The following is a 20116-nucleotide window of genomic DNA, read 5'->3' on the forward strand; positions in this document are numbered from 1 at the left end:
AATAGTAATTACATATTTAGTTAACACCTACAACAGAACAGAACTCAAATCAGTTCAAGTCACATAGTAAGTGATAAAACACGGAAACAAAACCATCAGCTGATTAGTCCATGTTAACCATCATCAATCCATTAACATTTATCCTACATTAACCCCATGCTTTATTCTCCGTGCATTCTCATTAACCACTCCAACATTCATACATGCAGATTCTGCTGCTCATTGGCATGAGGAAACTAGAACATGTGATCACAGGAAAAATGTACAAATGCCACTCAAACCACACCATCTTTCTACAGTGCATCTGTCCAGTCATCTAGAGTATTATGTTCACCTGGTTCCCATTCTTCATCCAGTTTGTAGTCAGAGAATCTTCATTTTCCTTTCCACTGCACTGCAACCTTTTTAAAAAGATATTCTAAAAGATTTTTTCTTGACCCATTCCTATTTTTTCATCCACATGCTGTCCAACAAAATTCACACCCAAAAAGTGTTTGAGATTCTTGCCTCTGGCATAATGAGGCAGCAGTTCTACAAAATGGACCACTATTTAGTATCAAGCCATACAAAGAAATGGCGCAATGAAAGTCTAATCAAAGAGGCAGGTCTTAAGAAGTACTTTGAAAAGGAAGAGACATGCAGAGTGTTTTAGGGATAGAATCACAAAGCTTGGTGGAAAGCATGATCATTTAATGGTGCACCACTTGGGAATATGCATGAAACCAGGAAGGGTGGAGTGCACAGTTCTTGGAGGGAGGGCTGTGGACTGGAAGAAATTACAGAAAGGGAAGGCCATGGTCATGAGATAGATTTGTAAACCAACTAAAATGCTGGTTCAGAAGCAATACATATCAGCAGGCACAGAGATTGTGGATGATTAAGACTCAAAGTTTAAATAAGGGCGGCTGGATTTTGGAAGTTTATTGTAGTTAGAAGTGGAATAACTGTAGTACAGAGCTGTAATTGTTAAGTCTAGGGATTAAAAGTTAAATGACTCAGCGATGGGATCAAGTAAATGAACATAGCTGTTGGCAGTCTTAGGAATATCACAAATATGTGGTTAGAACCAACATGAATATATAGCCAACTTCAGCCTCAGACTCTGAACAGAAGTTCAAATTAGGTCAATACCTAGGAAATTTGTGACAGATAGCAATAGCAAAGCTGTTTGCTCTTAATATTTAATTCTAGGAAGTTGGCAATCATTCAATTTATATTTATTTACAGATTGGGACAGGTAGAGTTGGGTATCAAGTCAAGACAAGTCAAGTCAACTTTTATTGTCATTTTGACCATAACTGCTGGTACAGTGCATAGTAAAAATGAGACAATGTTTTTCAGGACCATGGTTTACATGACACAGTACTAAAAACTAGATTGAACTACATAATAAAAAAAACAGAGAAAGCTACACTAGACTAGACCTACACTGGACTGCATAAAGTGCACAAAAACAGTGCAGGCATTACAATAAATAATAAACAGGACAGTAGGGCAAGGTGTCAGTCCAGGCTTCGGGTATTGAGGAGTCTGATAGCTTGGAGGAAGAAACTGTTAGATAGTCTGGTCGTGAGAGCCTGAATGCTTCAGACCCTTTTCCCAGACGGCAGGAGGGATACATGAGGAATTGCAATCTTATCTCTGCTTCTGTCTAAATTCCTTTTTAAATCTTGGAATTCTCACCTCTGTCACTACCTCTGGCAGCTCTGACCTACCATCCATGGTTCAAAAAGCCTCATGTTGCCTTCAGATTTTTCCTCCCTCACCTTAAATCTGTGCCCTCTAATCTTAGACTCCAATATTCTGGGTAAAAGTCTGACCATTCACCTGATTTATCTCCCTCATGATTTTATACACCTCTTAATGTCACTCCTCAACCTCCTTTACACCAGGGAAAAAAAGCCCCAACCTACCCAGTCTTTCCTTATATCTCATGTTCTCCGTCCTGGCAACATCCTTGTGAATCTTTTCTGCATCCTCCCCAACATAATGACATCCTTTCAATAGCTCAGCAACCAAAACTATGTATGGTCTCACCAACATCCTAAAATGACCAGCATCTCCACTTTTACAATGTGGATATGGTTCAACACATCACTATTCTTTTCTCTGAATTCCCTAGCTTCCATGGTCTTTTCCCATAGTAATTACAGATGAGAAATATTCATTTAAGTCTTCATCCATCCCCTGTGGCTCCACACATAGACTTCTACATCGATTCTTAAGGGGCCCTCAGTATCTTTTGTTCTTAATATGGTTGCAGAAATCCTTAAGACTCTCCCTTAGCTTATCTAACAAATCTAAGTCATGTCCTCTTTTTACTCTCCTGATTGTTTCCTCTTAAGTGTACTTCTATATCCTTAATATTGACAGGGAGTGCCATAGGGCTCAAAGCTTGGATGGGGTGAAAATTATTAATTGTATCAGAGGAATTTTCACAACTAATATATTGATGTCCCTACTTACAGAGGAGGCAACAATCGACTTCCTATTGGTAAGTAAAGTAAGGTGAGTGACTGAAGAGTCAGTGGGGGAGCACCAATAACCTAATTCTACTACTTTTAGGATAGTTATGAAAAAGGTAGGATTAATCTAAAGTTAAAATCTTAAGGTGGGGCAAGGCTAATTTTGATGCAATTAGGCACTCCATTGTTGCCTTCTCATCTCGAGATTTTGGGGCTGCTATAAAGGCCTTCACTGGCAAGAGCTACATTGAAATATTTGAAGACTCCAGAAATGTTGAACAGGATTCTGGGAGATTTCATGCATCTGAACTTCACCATTTTGTGTTTAATGTATCAATGTGAATGCATGAGATTATAATTCTTCCCACCCAGGCACTTAATATTGGCATTCACAGGTTAGCCAGATGAAAAGCATTTCATTTACCTAGAAAATGGATTTCAGAGAATTCTGACAAGAATTGTACATACTTCAGTCATCTCCCACTTAAAAGGGTTGTGAAATAGGCAAAAAAAACCTCTTCAAAGTACTAGTATATGGTAAAAATAGGAACTGTGTTAGTTTTTAAAAACACAAAATTTAATTTTGGGGGGCCTGTACAACTTCTGTTGCATATTATTCCCATTAGACTTTCTAATAACCACCGATAGCAACAGAACACTTAATCCCTGCAAAGGTTGACAGAGACGCTAGAGGAAAACCAGGATAGTACATATAAATTTCTGCTGATTTACAGGTGTTCATCAATGTCATAGATGCAAGGAGAGATCTTGTGCTGCAAGGATGCCTAGACATCCAACAGGGTCACCATGAGGAAAACTTGAAAGGTGATGGCTGGGGTGGTGTCTGGCCTCAGGAACGATCACTGTACTAGACAGCATGCAGGCATAAGCTACAGTGTTTCATTCTGGTTGAGTTCCTCAACCAACTGCAACACTACTGTGTCAGCAGAAAGGCACAAATACCAAATCTTACATCCTTCATCTTAATAAAGCCAATTAAAGTTAGCAATTATAATTATTATTCAAAAGATACATTTAATGTCAGAGTAATATACATCCGGAAATCCTTTTTTTCACAAACATATTATAGCATCATACTCTCATGATAGGAAAAAGAAATAAAGATAAAATTTCTAAAAAGCACCAGTTAGAAAGCAGTACAGTGAAGAAGTTTAAGAGATTCACATGATAAGATTTGATTTTCCTGCCTTCAAGATCCCAGAGCAGAATCTCAAGTTAAGTCTAGTCAAGTCATTTTTTATTGTCATTTCGACCATAAACTGCTGGTACAGTACACAGTAAAAACGAAACAACGTTCCTCCAGGACCATGGTGCTACATGAAACAACACAAAAACTGCACTAGACTACAGACCTACACAGGACTACATAAAGAGCACAAAACAGTGCAGGGCAGTACAATAATTAATAAATAAATAAACAAGACAATAGGCAAAGTAGCGGAGAAATTTCAATATAATAATAAATAATGTAGATGTCAGTCTAGACTCTGGGTATTGAGGAGTCTGATGGCTTGGGGGAAGAAACTGTTACACAGTCTGAAAGCCCGAACGCTTCAGTACTTTTTTGCCAGATGGCAGGAGGGGGAAGAGTTTGTGTGAGGGGTGCATGGTGTCCTTCATAATGCTGTTAGCTTTGTGGATGGTGTAAATGTCTGTAATGGCGGGAAGAGAGACCCCAATGATCTTCTCAGCTGAACTCACTATCCGCTGCAGAGTCTTGCAATCCAACGTGGTGCAGTTTCCGAACCAGGCACTGATGCAGCTGTTCAGGATGCTCTCGATATATCCTTTGTAGAATGTGGTGAGGATAGGGGGTGGGAGATGGACTTTCCTCAGCCTTTGCAGGAAGTAGAGATGCTGCTGGGCTTTCTTGGCTATGGAGTTGGTGTTGAGGGACCTGGTGAAATTCTCTGCCAGATGAACACCAAGAAATTTGGTGCTCTTAATGATCAAAATGGAGAAGCTGTCAATGTTCAGTGGAGAGTGGTCACTCCATGCTCTCCTTAAGTCAACACCCATCTCTTTTTTGTTCACATTCAGAGACAGGTTGTTGGCTCTGCACCAGACTGGTAGTCGCTGCACCTCCTCTCTGTATGCTGACTCATCGTTTTTACTGATGAGACCCACCACAGTCGTGTCATCGGTGAACTTGATGATATGATTCAAGTTGTGTATTGCTGCACAGTCGTTGGTCAGAAGAGAGATCAGCAGTGGACTGAGCACACAGCCCTGGGGGGGGCCTGAAAGCAATGCAATTAAAAATAAAGAGTACAAAATGTCATTGTATAGTAAATTATGATACCTGTTCAAATTTCCCAACGATGTCCAAAGAGGTCATCAGACTGTCCCAGTCTAATCTATATGGGCCAGGTCGAATGAAATCCACTATTCTGTTGGGAACCTCTTTCACCATTCCTTGAGTTTTGTAGCTGAGAAGTACATTCAAATGTCTTGTTAAACATCTCCACAAATGTTCTTCTATCTAAACAAATTAACTTTTCACTATAGAGAAGTTTCCAATGCATTTTCCACATCAGTTGTCTTTTAAAAGAACATTTTTCTGCTTGTTGCCCAATAACCACTTGTAACTACATGCATTCTTCATAAATTGCAATGACCCCCCCCCCAACACTACCAAACAACCCCCCCCCCCGCCCCAGACTGACCAAGGAAACAGGATGCCACTTTTCAGTCTAGTTCCAATTTCAGAAGATTTTCATCAAATCATGGTTTCCGATTATTTTATGCATACGACCTATCCCTTGGTGTTTTTTTTTTACATGCTTAGTCCCATTAACCTTTTTTTAAAAAAAATAATAGATTATCCTTTGAATACTGGTACTATCTCTACCAGGCTCAGTTTCATTGCCTATTAGAAAACAGTATGAAAATGACAAGATATATATTTGTTATTGTTTAAGATTTGCTAAGATCTTTCTGAGATTAACAGATTATCTTTCATCATTATATCCTTATTTATTTAATTTCCTTCATCACGACATGGACATTGCTTCAAAAGTACTTCATTCACTATAAGGCACTTGACAATTTAAAAGTTACTGACAATGAAAATTTCCTTATGTACCTTTAAAAACTCATTTATGTTTTCTGTTAAACTCATCTAATACTTATTCTAATCTTTTGCTTTTACCATATACTCTGTAATACCCAAGCCTTACCCACTAAAACTTTTAATTTAAATGTGATGATCAAATTTGAATGAATACTTACAGAAATCCCCCAAATTCTTCCGAGGGTTTCCGCCAAATAGTTACATCTTTCTGTAAAAAACAAGGTTAAAGAAATCATAAAATGAAAGAAAATACAAAATGCAAAGCTTTACCAAAATATTACAAACAGCTGATCTTTGAATGCACCTTAATTGCAAAACTCGTAATTGTGAACACAAGGATAATAAAGACAACAAATGGAAGTCATACAATCCAATTTACCATGTGCAACTGAAGAGGAAACCATATTTTATATACACTCAATGGCCACTTTATTAGGTGCATCTCGTTAATGCAAATATCTAATCAGCCAATCATGTGGCAGCAACTCCCCACAAAAGCATGCAGACATGGTCAAAAGGTTCAGTTGTTCAGACCAAACATCTGAACAGGGAAGAAGTGTGATCTAAGTAACACTGACCCTGGAATAATTGTTGATGCCAGACAGGGTGGTTTATATATCTCAGAAATTACTGATCTCCTGGGATTGTCATGCATAATAGTCTCTACAGTTTACAAAGAGTGGTGCAAAAAACAAAAGCCATCTAGTGAGTGGCAGTTCTGTGAGCAAAAGTGCCTTATTAATGAGAGAGGTCAGAAGAGAATGACTAATCTGGTTTAAGCTGACAGGGAGGCAGCAGTAACTCACATAACCACATATTACAACTGTGGTATGCAGAAGAGCATCTCTGAATGCACAACACATTGAACCTTGAAGTGGATACGCTATAGCAGCAGATAACCACAAACATATACTCAGTGGCCACTGTGTGCATTATTAAATTACAAATTATCTGGGCTGATATCAAACAGAGAAATTATAAACCTTCTTAAAGAATATGGAAATCTACAAAGCAACGAAAGCTGGGAGCTATAAATCTGTACTAAAAATACACTGGTATGTATTCCTCTAATCAAACAAGAATATGCTTCAGAAACACTCAATGTCAGGCAGTATCTACGGATGGCAAAACAAAGCTAATGTTTCAGGTCAAAGAACCTTTCGTTCTAGAAAAAGTCTTTGACCCAGCATGTTGCCCATGTTCCTCTTTCCACTGTTGCTGCCTGATCTGCTGAATGCTTCCAGCATTTTCTGTTTTTATTTTCAGATTTTCAACATCTGTAGTTTATTTTATTATGATTATTTCTGTTCTTTACACAGAAAGGGAAATGGTGAACCAGTGCCACGGGTAAACTTGGAAGTAAGAGCATAGACATACTGTAGGATATGTGGTTTCCTATCCCAATTCTCATGACATCAGCAAGAATCCATTTTAAATGCAGTACCCTGATCAATGTCAGAGATAACATACTTACCGTTTTCTTTGCAATTCTCCACTCATCATTTCCAATGTTGTAATAATTAACAAGAATGTTTTCAACTTCTGTAGCTAGTTTTTGTGCATCTGGTAAAGGTTCCATTTCCACTAAACTGGAATATTAAAAACATTAGGCATCAGATAATTTCCCAGAAAGGTTAACTTTTCACTTCTATTTTCAGATGGAATTCATGAGAATGAACAGAATTACAGATTTAGGACATACACTAAATAAATTTTCATTGAAATAAAACTTTCAATGTAGCATATTTGATATCGATTGCTAACTTCAGACAAAGAATAAACAGCTTTGTTGAAACATATAGTAGAGCAGCAGCCTCACAAGGAAAAGTAAAGAAAAAGTAAAATGGAATTAGCATAAGATTAATGTAAGATTGGATACTTTATGGTTGGTGTGGTCCAAGTTGATGATGGGCCTGTTTCTATGACAGATGACTCTATGACTTCCTATAGTTTATATAAATGACTTGAACAAAGGCACCACAAGTATGATTGCTAAAAATTGCTGATGGCACAAAAATAGTTGGAAAGAAAATTGTGAGGAAGACATAAGGGGCTACAGATATACACAAATCCATTAGGTTGTGTGAGAAAGCAAAGATTTGACAATGGAGTATAATGTGGCAAAATATGGTACTTTTGGTGGAAGCATACACAAAAACAAATTCACGTTTTCAACTGTTGGTAGATTTCAGAGCCACAAGTTACAATGGGTTCTTAGTGTCCTGTTGAATAATTCATAAAAGGCAAGTATATCTAATAATTAAGGAAGCTAACAAAATGTTATTGTTTATTTTGAGGGGAATTAAATACAAGAAATGTAATGCTTTAGTTATAAAGAGTAATAGTGAAACCACATGTGGAACAGAGTAAGTACACCATGAGACTGTGTGCTTAGCCCCCTGCCTCCTGCTCTACCCGCTTTACGCTAGTGACTGTGTGGCTAACCACAGCTACAATGCCATCTGTAAGTTTGCTGACAACACCATTGTTGTTGGCTGAATCAAAAGGAAGCGACGAATCAGCATGAGAAGGAGTTTGTGTATGTTGCTTGAATTTCCAGCATCTGCAAATTTCCCTGTTTACTATGTATAGTGTTGGTTTTAAAGAAGGATGGAAGCTGTTCAAATAAAGTTTACTAGACTAGCGCTTGGAAATGGATGGGTTGTCTTGAGAAAAAAAGTGGACAGGCTAGGCTTGTGTCCATTGGAAATGGGAAGAGTGAGCAGGGGTTTTGCTGTAACATACATAGTACTAGGGGATTTTCCCACAAAGGTTTTGGAGGGGACTTTTGCTCATGTGAGAAAAGAGAACTAGCTCATTTAAGACACGGATGTGGTATTTTTTATTCTGTCAGAGGACATGGGTATTTAGAACCATCTTCCTCAAATGGAAGGAGGATTTTTTGAATATTTAAGGCAAAAATACATAAATTCTTCATAAGCATTGGGGGTGGAAGATCATCTCAGGTCAACAGGAAGGCAGAGCTGAAGTCTCAGCCTGATCAATAGTGCATCTGCTCCTCATTACTATACCTTTATACCTCAGCATGGTGGCATCCATCATTAAGGACCCTCAGCCTCTGAGACATGTCCTCTTCTCATTACTATCAGAGAGGAGGTACAAGCAAGAGCCTGCAGACACACCTCAACATTTTAGGAACAGCTTGTTCCCCTCCACCATCAGATTTCTGAATACTCATGAACCACCAGCACAACCTATTTGCTCTCCTTTACCACTATTTTATAAATATTTTTTATTGAAACTTATAGTATTTTAGTGCAATAGACAGGATTCCCAAGGAGAGTGAATAATTTTCTGTTTGAGTTTAAAATCATACCAGTTTCAGAATTTCTACATTTTATTGGTACTATTTTTGTGGATAGAAATGATCAAATACTTTGTATGGACAAGCACAATACCCAAGAGCAGGTGTTTGGTGTCAATACGAAACAACAATCATATCATGAAATGTTTAGCAGTTTTTGAGGCTGCGGTTACAAGGTTGTTATTATACCAATTATTTCAGAAAGATTCTCATGAGAAGCTGTGATTTTCCAAAACAATGGAAGTTTACCAGCAGTTCAAAACAAAACAAACTATAAACAACTGTTTTTAAAAAAGGTTATGATGGTTTAACAAATATCTCAGCAACCTTTAAGCAGAAATAACTACCATGAGGTAATGAATGGAATTTTCAGAGTAAATTTATCCCCCGAGACAGGTGGAACAGAGTTGGGAAACATTTAAGGAACACCTTAAATAATAACTATTCTATACACAGTAGTTTAGAGTGGATTCAACAATGCCCTCTATAACTAAAGCATAGCCTCATTACTTTTGTATTTAATTGCACTGCTAAAGGTGACCTTTCACAGAAAAAATCCATATGAACAGGATTCTACTCACATCTTAAGATTTCCTTCATTAAGGTTTGCTTCCTGCAAAAATCATCCCTTTCCATTGCCTTATATATACCAGTTTTTCATTAAAAAGTAATCAAATTATTTAAGGCAGCAAAGGTTTACCACAGTGTGCGAAGCTTGCGTAGACATGTTTCAGGAAAGCATATGCACACTCTAAACAAAAAGACAGCAGTTACTGTAAATACTACGTAAAACAGGAAGCCAGACTACAGCAGTATTAAATACTGAGGCTGAGGCATAACCTTGAATTATTTTTAATATACATTCTCCATCTAATTCTAAATTTGACCTTCCATTAACTGACTAACACCAAAAATTGATACGGGAGATAAGCCTCCAGTTGAAGTAATCGTTAGTTAATTTTTAGGAGGTCAAAGTGAGGAGCCACACTACTTATAGCTTGATAGGTGTTCATTGAATTTCCAATAATGTCCTTGCACATTACCATCATCCATCCAGAGTCTACTTCCATTTTAAAATCCTCCATTTACCCAAGAAACGATATGATGTTTGTCATGTGTAAGAAGAGCAGATTGTGAGGAAAGCATACAAGTACACAATAAGTGTTTCAACATGGTACTGTAAACTGGCCTATGTCAAATATATCAAATGCAATGTGGAATATTAATCATTTAGCACCAACAGGCTCTTTAACCCACTGAGACTGTATTGACTATTAAATGCACATTTAAAGTAATCCTGCACTGATCCCATTTTGATCCTCCATCACTCGCCCAAATACCAGGAGAAATTTACAACAGCCAATCAACTTTCTTATCTTTTGGATGTAGGAGGAAGCTGGAGAACCTGGAGAAAACCCATACAATCACAAGGAGATTGTGCAGGGTCCACACTGAGAGTACCAGAAGTTAGGAATGAACCCAGGAGTCCTGAGCAGCAGCTGTACCATTGTGCCACCCCAAGGGTATTTGGGAAGAAAGTGTGTGAGAAACAATCAAAAGAATTTTCAGGTAATGAAGGCTGTCAGGGACAACAAAAATGAGAAAACAGCAAAATAATCATTGCTGTTCATTTCGAAGCAAGATCTTTCATATTAGATGCTGAAGTTACACAGAATGCCAAAGATTGAAATTAGCCTATCTGAGCAAAGAAAGAAAAAGACAAGGTATGGGTAAAGAAGTTGGTGTTTGGTCTTCCATACATGAGCAACAGGATGCAAGCCTACCTTTTGGACAGTAATCAGTCATAGACATTGAGCCATCCACAATCAAGAAAACTGAGAGTGTATTGGTGAATGCATTATTAAATAACTCCACAACAATCACACAGAATTTACTGGGACCTGCAGAAAGCCCAAAACTTGGAACTAGAAAAGATGAGGTAGAGAAGGGAACAACCAGGTAAAGTTGAAGAAGTGCATAATGGAAAAATGGTACCAATGGCAGACTGCAGTCACTGACAGAACTGTTTACCACTGCATTCAACCAGGTCCTAAGAATTGTCAAAAATATTGAACTTGACATTTATCAAGCATGATATACTTATTCATATGCCTGAAACCAGATTCCAACAACAGATGCTGTATTCCAAGTTCAATCTTGGCATGAGATTATCAGGCAGAGACTGAGAAATTTTCAAGACAACAAAAGAAAATCCAGTTATGACTCCCAAAATCCAATGGCATTACCATCACTGAATCCGCCATTATTAATATCTTGAGGGTTACCATCAGTCAGGAACTGAACTGGAATAACCATATACACAATATGGCTACAAGAAGCCTAGGAATCCTGTAGAAAGTTATTCGCCTCCTAACTCCCCAAAACCTGACCAACATCTATGTCAGGAGTGTGTTTGAATACTCTATACCTGTATGAATGCAGTAACTACAACAACACTCAAGAAACTCAACACCATACAGACTATTTACCAGTTGGCTTGATGAGCATCCCATCCACTCACATAAAGCAGCAGAAATCTGTGCCATCTACAGGATACACTGCATCAACTCCTTAGAGGACAGGCAGCAAAAGCATGGGAAGGCCATCATCTGGAAGTTGTCTTCCAGGCCAAACACTATCCTGATTTCAAAATATATAGAAAACTCTTCATCTCACCATGGGGAGAAAGATTCTGACTAGTTACCTTATCATTGTCTCCATTGTTCTATATACTGCTATTCGGTCACTTGGGAACGTCTGGCCCATGACAAGTGGAGTGGAGAAGACTCCGTCAAGGTGGTACTGAGAACCTTGAAACTATTTAACTGGAGTTGCTTCTCACATTCCCTTCCAGATTCTACCATTCACCCAGACGCTAGGAACAATTAACCTACCAACCTATATGTTTTTGGGATATAGGAGAATATTGGAGAACACAGGTCTTTGGGGAAAGGAAAAAAGCTCACTATCTCACAATCACACACCCATCTATCAGCACCTCCTGCTCCGTATTTTGCAGCCCCTCAGTGGAAGCAAATCGTTGACAATTCTCTTGGTTGGTAGTTGCTTATCCTTACCCCAAGACCATACAGTTGACAGAATATGGATCAACATCTTCGTGATGTGGTTGACATGTTAACCATACTGGCATCACACTTTGAAGATTTCTTTCCCTGGGACTGCCAACTTTACGTAGAAACAAAACCTTCACCCAAGACTAGTCACTCGTCACGGACTCGACCCTCCAACTAGGATGGATGCCCTAACCCATTTGTTTCTCTGGGACTCGCACTTTCACTTGGAACTGACACCCTTATCTGAAACTTTTACCAGACTAGCAGTTGATTAAAATTCGAGTGGCAGTCTTTTAGAACAGTTAAAACTGCGCTCCCATGGTGCATACTCACATCTTTTTCTGGGTATCGATGTCAAAGCTCCCGTTGTTTCCAGCGCTCATCACTCACGCTCCGACCGGTACCGCGTCACGTGATTGACAGCTCTACCCCATCCAATCACAAGGTTCTCGCAATCTTCACTCCACCAAAGCTGGGACGAGGTATAGATTATAGTATACCAACTGTATAATAATAATAAATATAATAACTATAATCAGGCTCTGTTCCGCACCGGAAAACAAGCAGACGGGGCTTACGGGATCGCACGCCACCTGACGTACGGGGAAAGGAAGGCGGGACTTGGGGCCGGCAGCGCGCGAGCGTTTGGAGAGCTCGCCGGGATCAGATCAGGTCCCGCGCGGTGTGACGTCATATCACTTGGCCGTCGGATTGGCCGGCAGACGGTCGGCCGGTTTGGGTCACGTGACGGTGGGCATGCCCGCAGCCCCTCTCGCCTCAGGCCCTGCATCTGTTGTTGGGGCAGCGCAGCACCCTTGGAGGGGAATAGACGTTTCGGGCCGAGACCCTTACTGAGGACTCCCCGAAACGTCCACCGCTTATTCTTCATAAACTGCCTGACCAGCTGAGTTCCTCTTTTATTTTGTGTCTGTCTCCATGCATCTCATGGCCCCGTCAATTTCTGCAGCTCGGAAAAGTCTTGGATCTGAGAATTTAACTCCTGACCCTGCCTCCAAAGATGTTGCCAGTATTATTCCGTTATATTCATTAAACCCGGTAATTTAGGTGACGTTTATTGACGATCTGACTTCTGATAACCCTGGCAGCTCATTTCCTCAGTAGCTAATATGACCTAAATCCAGACCTCGTTTCTCAGCCACGATCGCCAATGACAAGAATTTTTCTTTTCGCAGCTACTAGCTTCATTCAGTGCACCAATCACGACTCTAGTTAAGGGGGGTTGATCTGAAACATCTGCAGTCCGTTTTCCTCCATTGATGCTCTTTGACCCGCTGAATTTCTCTAGCTTTTTGTACAACTGCCTTTGTTTCTAGATTTTAACGAGAAGATAAACTGCCTGGGCCAAGTTCACACCACCAACCCCCACCCACCCCACCTCACGGAACACCTTGATTCCATTTGCTCTCTACTCTCATACCTAACTATACATTGATAAAGACTATACCAAGAAACAATAATCCTACCCTAATCATGGGACTATTTATAATGACCAATTAATCTACTAACAGGTACACCTTTGGACTGTGCTGGGAAACCGGAGCACCCAGAGAAAACCCACACACAGACGGGGAGAACATACAAACTCCTTACAGGCAGCAGCGGGAATTGAACTTGTATCGCTGGTATTGTAAAGTTGTGCAAAACAAGAGAATCAGAGATTACCCAGTCACTATTTATCCCTCAAATGTCATTTGGAAAATTCTCATCATTTGGTGATTTATTTCATTGCCATTATTGAAATCTTGCAATTTGCCAGTTTATATACGTGCTACATTTCATGAGGCTATATTTCCAAATTACTTTCTTGGCTGTGAAGGCAGTTTGGCAATCTGAAGTGAAAGCAAGTTCAAAAAATTCAAGGAAATTTTATAAAATGTTTCTGACCAGCATGGTCTTGCCATAGGGGTATTTTTCACTAGGCAGTCATAATACATGTAGGTAGCAGTAAATTTTGCAACAATTGCACAGAATGCCATAGAAAGTGATATGATAATTTCCTTCCAGTTTAGGCTCCAACCAGTTATACTGCAAATAAGTTACTGGAATTTCTTTGCCTTTCAGCCTATCAAAGGCAATATTCTTAATGTGTCTTCAGAATTGTCACACCCTTTCTATGCGTAGTATTTGGAGCACTCTACCATTCAAGGCCATTGTTAATTAGTGATGGTAAATGGACTATACAAACTCAGAAACCAACCTAAAGCTTGTCTGGTGTGCTTGTACATTTTCAGTGGGGTACTCAGGAGAGGGAGCAATGCAATTATTAATTAAAGAATTTTAATTTAGGGGAAATCAGAAAATTATTTTGCTACAGTAGTATAAGCTGACAACTTTCCACATTCATTGATTAATCCAATAAAGAAAAGCACAGCATGTGGATAGTATAACAATTGTCACAATGACAGCAATCCCAAGCAGGAGTACAGCTGCTGCACATCACACTTGATTGAATTTTTTATATCACAAAAAAATATTGAATTTCTGTCACACCTCTGCCTAGAAAAACAATACTAAGCAGATTAGATCATTCTAAAAGTTATGCAAATCGGATTATTTAAAAAATTACAACAGCTTTTTAATCGCTTTTTCTCCTTCATGCAGCAAAAAGATATGCCAGATATTTAATGAAAACTCAATGTTTAAAATAAACAGAGATAATATATCTCAGAGCTATTTTAGACAAACTAGCTTCAGCCTATGTGCTTTTCCTATTGTAGCAAAATACTTATACTAGAAGTAATTGTCCACCTCTAAATTAAGTTATAACTTTCTTTTAAGTTTCTATTTAATTCAAATACAAAAGCTTATTTAAACTAACCAGCCTCAAAGACTGAGCTAATTTAAATCATATGAACTCTTGTTATGATGTCCAACTTAAAAATAGTTGTAAGTTATTTGTTAAAGTAGACAAATTGGCTACTTTAAAATAAGGTGCTTTGCAATGTTCTTTTACAGAATCAATGTCACATGGTGCACCTGCTTTCGTATTCCTCCTGTACCTGTACTGTGCCTAATAAAGTGGCCACTGAGTATATGTTCATAGTCTTCTGCTGCTGTAGCCCATTCATTTCCAGGTTCAACATGTTGTGTATTCAAAGATACTGTTCTGCACACTAATGGTGTAGAGTGGTTATTTGAGTTCCTGTTGTCTTCCTGTCAGCTTGAACCTGTCTGGCCATTCTCTTCTGACCTCTCTGGTTAACACATTATTTTTGCCTACAAATAGCCACTCACTGCACTGTCTTCTTTTGCATCATTCTCTGTAAACTCAAAAGACTTGTGCGTGGAAATCCCAAGAGATCACCAGTTTCTGAGACACTCAGACCACACCGTCTAGCACCAATAATCATTCCACAGTCAAAGAGACACTTAGATCACATTCTGTCCTCATTCTGATGTTTGATCTGATCAACAACTGAACCTCTTGATCATGTCTGCATGCTTTTATGCATTGAGTTGCTGCCACATGATCGACTGATTAGATATTTGCATTAATGACCATATTGTCTGTACATAAACTGAACACTCAGTGTATAGCCTGCAGCAAATATTAGGGTTTTAAGGCAAAAAAAGCATTGATTATTTGCAAACACAAGCTTTGTGGTGAAGGCAAGAATATAATGGTTTTGACATTAGGGATTCTGCTGTGATCTGTAATGATGTGAACTTTCAAGAAGGTGTAAATACAATAGGTGATCTCTATGAGAATGGGATTTTTATGTTGTATGTGGATTTGCAGAGGAAATATAACTTTGTAGATAAAGGGAATTTCTGGAAGTATTTACAAATAAGACATAGTGTTATTAGCATATTCAAGAATGGTGGCCCACAAAGTAACCCTTTAACTGAATACTTTACACTACCACGGGAAGTTCATAAAGTATCAGTGTTTTATAAAATGTTCAAGCACTCTGTGGGTGAACCATGTAACAATCTCAAAGCGGTATGGCAGAAGGATCTCGGAAGTGATATTGAAAATAATGAGTGGTCAAATATTATATCAAATGTGGGTAGACATATTAGGGAAGCGAGAGGGAAATTTATTTAGTATAAGATAGTACACATATTATTAGACACCAACTAGACTCTACAAAATGGGGATTGTTGATAGTAATTAATGCTGGAAATGTAAAAATGAGGTGGGTACCTATTTTCACATGATTTGGGAGTGTTCCATGGTTCGTCCATTTTGGTGTAAAGTTCTTGATTTGTTGGGGAATTGGTCGGGTCCTACGCTGCTCTTGTGCCCATGTCTTTGTCTCCTGGGTGACAGGACAATGATACCTAATGTAAACAATGACACATTTAGTATTTTAAAGGCGGGTCTTATCACAGCTGCAAGAATTAAATTGCAAAACTGGAAAAAAAAACCCAGATGTCCCACTGTGAGGGAATGGACTGAGGAAATGGTTAAGATTTCATCATATGAACACATGTTGGGAAGAATTAACAGTGAGGAAAAAGTGCAAGGTGCATGGGATCAATTTTGGTTGTATGTTAATTTAAACTTAAATTAGAAGTTTTTTTCTGTTTCTTAGTTTTATATGTTTTCCTGTCATGGGATGGCTGTGTAAATATGCTGTATTGTATCTGCTCTATGATATGCTGTGCTGCTTTGTAAAATAAGAATAAATAATAATAAAAATTTGAATTACAACAAAAGGCTATTGGAAGATAGTTGTTCTTAGGAAAGTTTCCTTATGTGAAATGGGTTAGACGATGGGTCTCAAGCATTAATTTGAAAATGTTTAGGTTACATTTTTTTCCTTCTCTCCTGTTTCTCAATACCTTTCATGCTTATTATTACCTGAATTTTTTTCACATTAATGTGGCTGATCTAATAATTAATCCCATTCAATGGATGAAGCTAAGAGCTTGAAAGTTGATTGGCAAAAGAGATACACAGCTGAAGAAGGGAAAGCTTCACCCCTCCTCCTCCTGTCTTCTCCTATCATTTCAGATCTCTCCCTCCCACTTTCAAATCTCTTACTATCTCTTCTTTCAGTTAGTCCTGATGAAGGGTCTTGCCCCAAAATGTCAACTGTACTTCTTTCTAAAGGCTGCCTAGCCTGCTGCATTCCACCAGCATTTTATGTGTGTTGCCAGGCAGTGATACAACCAGTCTGGATGCTCTCAATTTTGCCCCTGTAGAAAGTTCTTGTGATTTGGGGGCTCATACCAAACTTCCTCAACCACCTGAGGTGGAAGAGGCATTGTGTGCCTTTTTCACCACACAGCTGGTGTGTACAGACCATGTAAGGTCCTCGGTGATGTGGATGCTGAGGAACTTGAAGCTGTTTACCCTCTCAACCCCAGATCCATTGAATTCAATAGAGGTTAGCCCATCTCCATCCTCCTGTAATTCACAACCAGCTCCTTTGCTTTTGCGACATTGAGGGAGAGGTTGTACTCTTGACACCACTGTGTCAGAGAGATGACTTCTTCCCTGCAGGCCACCTCGTTATTGTTTGAGATTAGGCCAATCAATGTAGTGTCGTCGGCAAATTTAATTAACAGGTTAGAGCTATGGGTGATGACTCTCTGAAGTTCTGTCAGCACATCCAGGTGAGCACTCGTGGAGGTAAGACACTTGACCACTGTTACACTCCTTTCCGCAACACTTACAAACCTCTCCTTTGTCCAGCTTTTGGAAAGTCAGACCACTCTTCGATCCTGCTTTTGCTGACGTACAGGCAGAAGCTGAACCAAGAAGCGGCCATAGTTAAAACCATCCACTGTTGGTCAACCAATGTTGCAGGACTGCTTTGATGACGTCAACTGGAACGTCATCCATGATGAGGATATCTCCAAGTTTACAGATGGAATCACAGTGCTTCATCTGGAAGTGCATCGACGACGTTGTCCCCCAGAAGTCAGTCAGGGTCTTCCCGAACCAGAAACCCTGGATCACCAGTTCCGTGTGAGCAGCACTTACCACGCGACATAGAGCTTACATTGCCAGCAATCAGCAGGAGCTCAAGAAAAGCAGCTATGATCTGCATAAAGCTATCAAGGCTGCAAAACAACAGGGGCAAGATTGAGTCAAGGTTCACTACGAATAGCACACATGACTTGTAGCGAAGGTTGCAATATCATTGCAAACTTCAAAGCCAATTGTAGTGGTGCCACCAACATCATTCTCTGATGAGCTCAATCGATTTAACACTCAGTTTGATGTCACTAACTCTGAGCCTCCAAGGAAAGCCACCACTACAAATTGCACCCTGGTCATCTCTGAGGCTGAGGTATGCAGATGTTTCCAATGTGTGGACAGTTGCAAGGCATCCCAGGGCGAGTACTCAGGATGTGCGCAGCACAACTGGTATGTGCATTTACAGACATTTTTAATCTCTCCCTCTCCCAGTGTAGAGTGCCCTCTTGCTTCAAATTATCCACCATTGTCCCTGTACCAAAAAAGACCAAGGTAACATGCCTGAACGACTGGCATCCTATTGCACTCACCTCAAAAATAAGCAAATGCTTTAAGTGGCTGGTCAAGGATTACATCTGCAGCTTGCTACCACCCAAACTGGACCCCCTACAATTAGCCTGCCGACACAACAGATCGACAGATGACGCAATAGCCACTGCTCTACATACCATCCTTACACGTCTGCAGTAGAAGGATGCTTGTGTGAGAATACTGTTCTTGGACTGCAGTTCAGCATTTAACACCATAATTCCATCCAGGCTCAACAGAAAGCTCAGGGACCTCGGCCTTGACCCTGCCTTGTGCAGTGGATCCTGGATTTCCTGTCAGATCGCCAGCAGGTGGTAAGTGTGGGCTCCCTCATCTCCACTCCTCTGAATTTCAATACAGGAGCCCCTCAGGCTGAAATTTATTTTCCTTTGAATGACCGGCAAATTTCGACCTGTGATATTCTATATATTTATTTATTGAAATACAGCATGGAATAGACCCTAATGGGCCTTCAAGTCGCAGCGCCCAGTAACCGCAAACTTAACCCTAGCCTAAACAGGACAATTTTACAATGATCAATTAACCTACTAACTGGTACATCTTTGAACTGTGGGATGAAACCGGAGTACCTGAGGAAACTCTACACATTCCACAGGGAGGCCGTGCAGATTCCTTACAGATGATGCTGGAACTTAACTCCGACACCCCGAGCTGTATTAGCAATGCGCTAACTACTACGGTACCGTGGTACCCCAAAGAGTTTTCCAGTACTGATATTAAGCCAACTGATGTTGATGTACTTCCAATGTAGTAAAATGAAGGCTTCAGGCAGGCCTGCAGCAGCACTCAAGTCTACTTTCAATTGTATCTTATTGAAATGCCTGATTAGAAATAGCTATTCATGCTTCCACCATACACAGATTACCATAATGTCCAGTTTTAAATATTTATCTCAAAATTTTAGGAATGTAAGTTGGCTTCATTACAGCACCAGTAAAAATGTAATTAAGTGAGTGAAATCCTGAAATACAAAATAGGGCATAAATAAAAGATTTTTCTTGCTCATTAGTGTGCAATTTGATAAATCAGATGACTGACGATACTTCTCACAGGAAATGTTTCTCCTTTCATTGTAAACAATATTCTATTTGCGTGTGTCCACTGTGGGACACAGACCCCTAGATACATAGTGAGATTTGAAAGTCTCTAATAAATGAAATGTGATTATTTACTTCTCGTAATGGACTCTCAGAACTAGATTAGAAATTTCTCAGATTACAAATTAGATTTATCTAAATGATTTATTTTAAAGTCTAGTTTGAGACATAATTGTAGGGAGTGTGTGACCGCATTATTAAATGCTAAAGTAAGGTTCCCTGTAGTACTGATAATGGCTATTTATATTACTGCAACATGCAGAGTGCCATACAGTCACAAATACTAAAATATGAATCAGAAACAGCATCTTCCTTTCCTAAGATTTGCTTGCTTTTTTAAAACAATTACAAAGTTTAAAAACTACACTGTACTTAACAATCTTATGGGTTTCAATAAAGCAGTCATTAACATTTGTATGAGATGAGATGACTCAGTTCAATACAAGTCATATTAGCTGTATGACAATCAGCATTGTGAGCTAATTTGAAATATAAGGTGTGCTAAAAACTGACTGGGATACTTTTACATTTAATAAGTAAAGGAATGTTGCATAAAATA

At 39.2% G+C, this 20116-nt stretch overlaps 1 protein-coding gene across 2 annotated transcripts in view; it reads right to left on the reverse strand.

The window, feature by feature from the left end:
* stard4 (StAR-related lipid transfer (START) domain containing 4) overlaps positions 1–20116 on the reverse strand; it is a 68775-nt gene that overhangs the window by 7299 nt on the left and 41360 nt on the right. The window contains exons 2-5 of one of the 2 annotated variants that reach the window (XM_059969515.1): positions 12292–12461; positions 7034–7148; positions 5718–5767; positions 4789–4915 (exon numbers count right to left, since the gene is read on the reverse strand). In XM_059969515.1, the coding sequence (XP_059825498.1) occupies positions 4789–4915; positions 5718–5767; positions 7034–7148; positions 12292–12341 (342 nt within the window). In that variant the 5' untranslated portion in view covers positions 12342–12461. Of the gene's footprint in view, positions 1–4788; positions 4916–5717; positions 5768–7033; positions 7149–12291; positions 12557–20116 lie in introns of those variants that run through there. The other variant, XM_059969516.1, reaches the window with a different exon arrangement.

Source organism: Hypanus sabinus, chromosome 5 (assembly GCF_030144855.1).
Source record: "Hypanus sabinus isolate sHypSab1 chromosome 5, sHypSab1.hap1, whole genome shotgun sequence".
NCBI classification, from domain to species: Eukaryota; Metazoa; Chordata; class Chondrichthyes; order Myliobatiformes; family Dasyatidae; genus Hypanus; species Hypanus sabinus.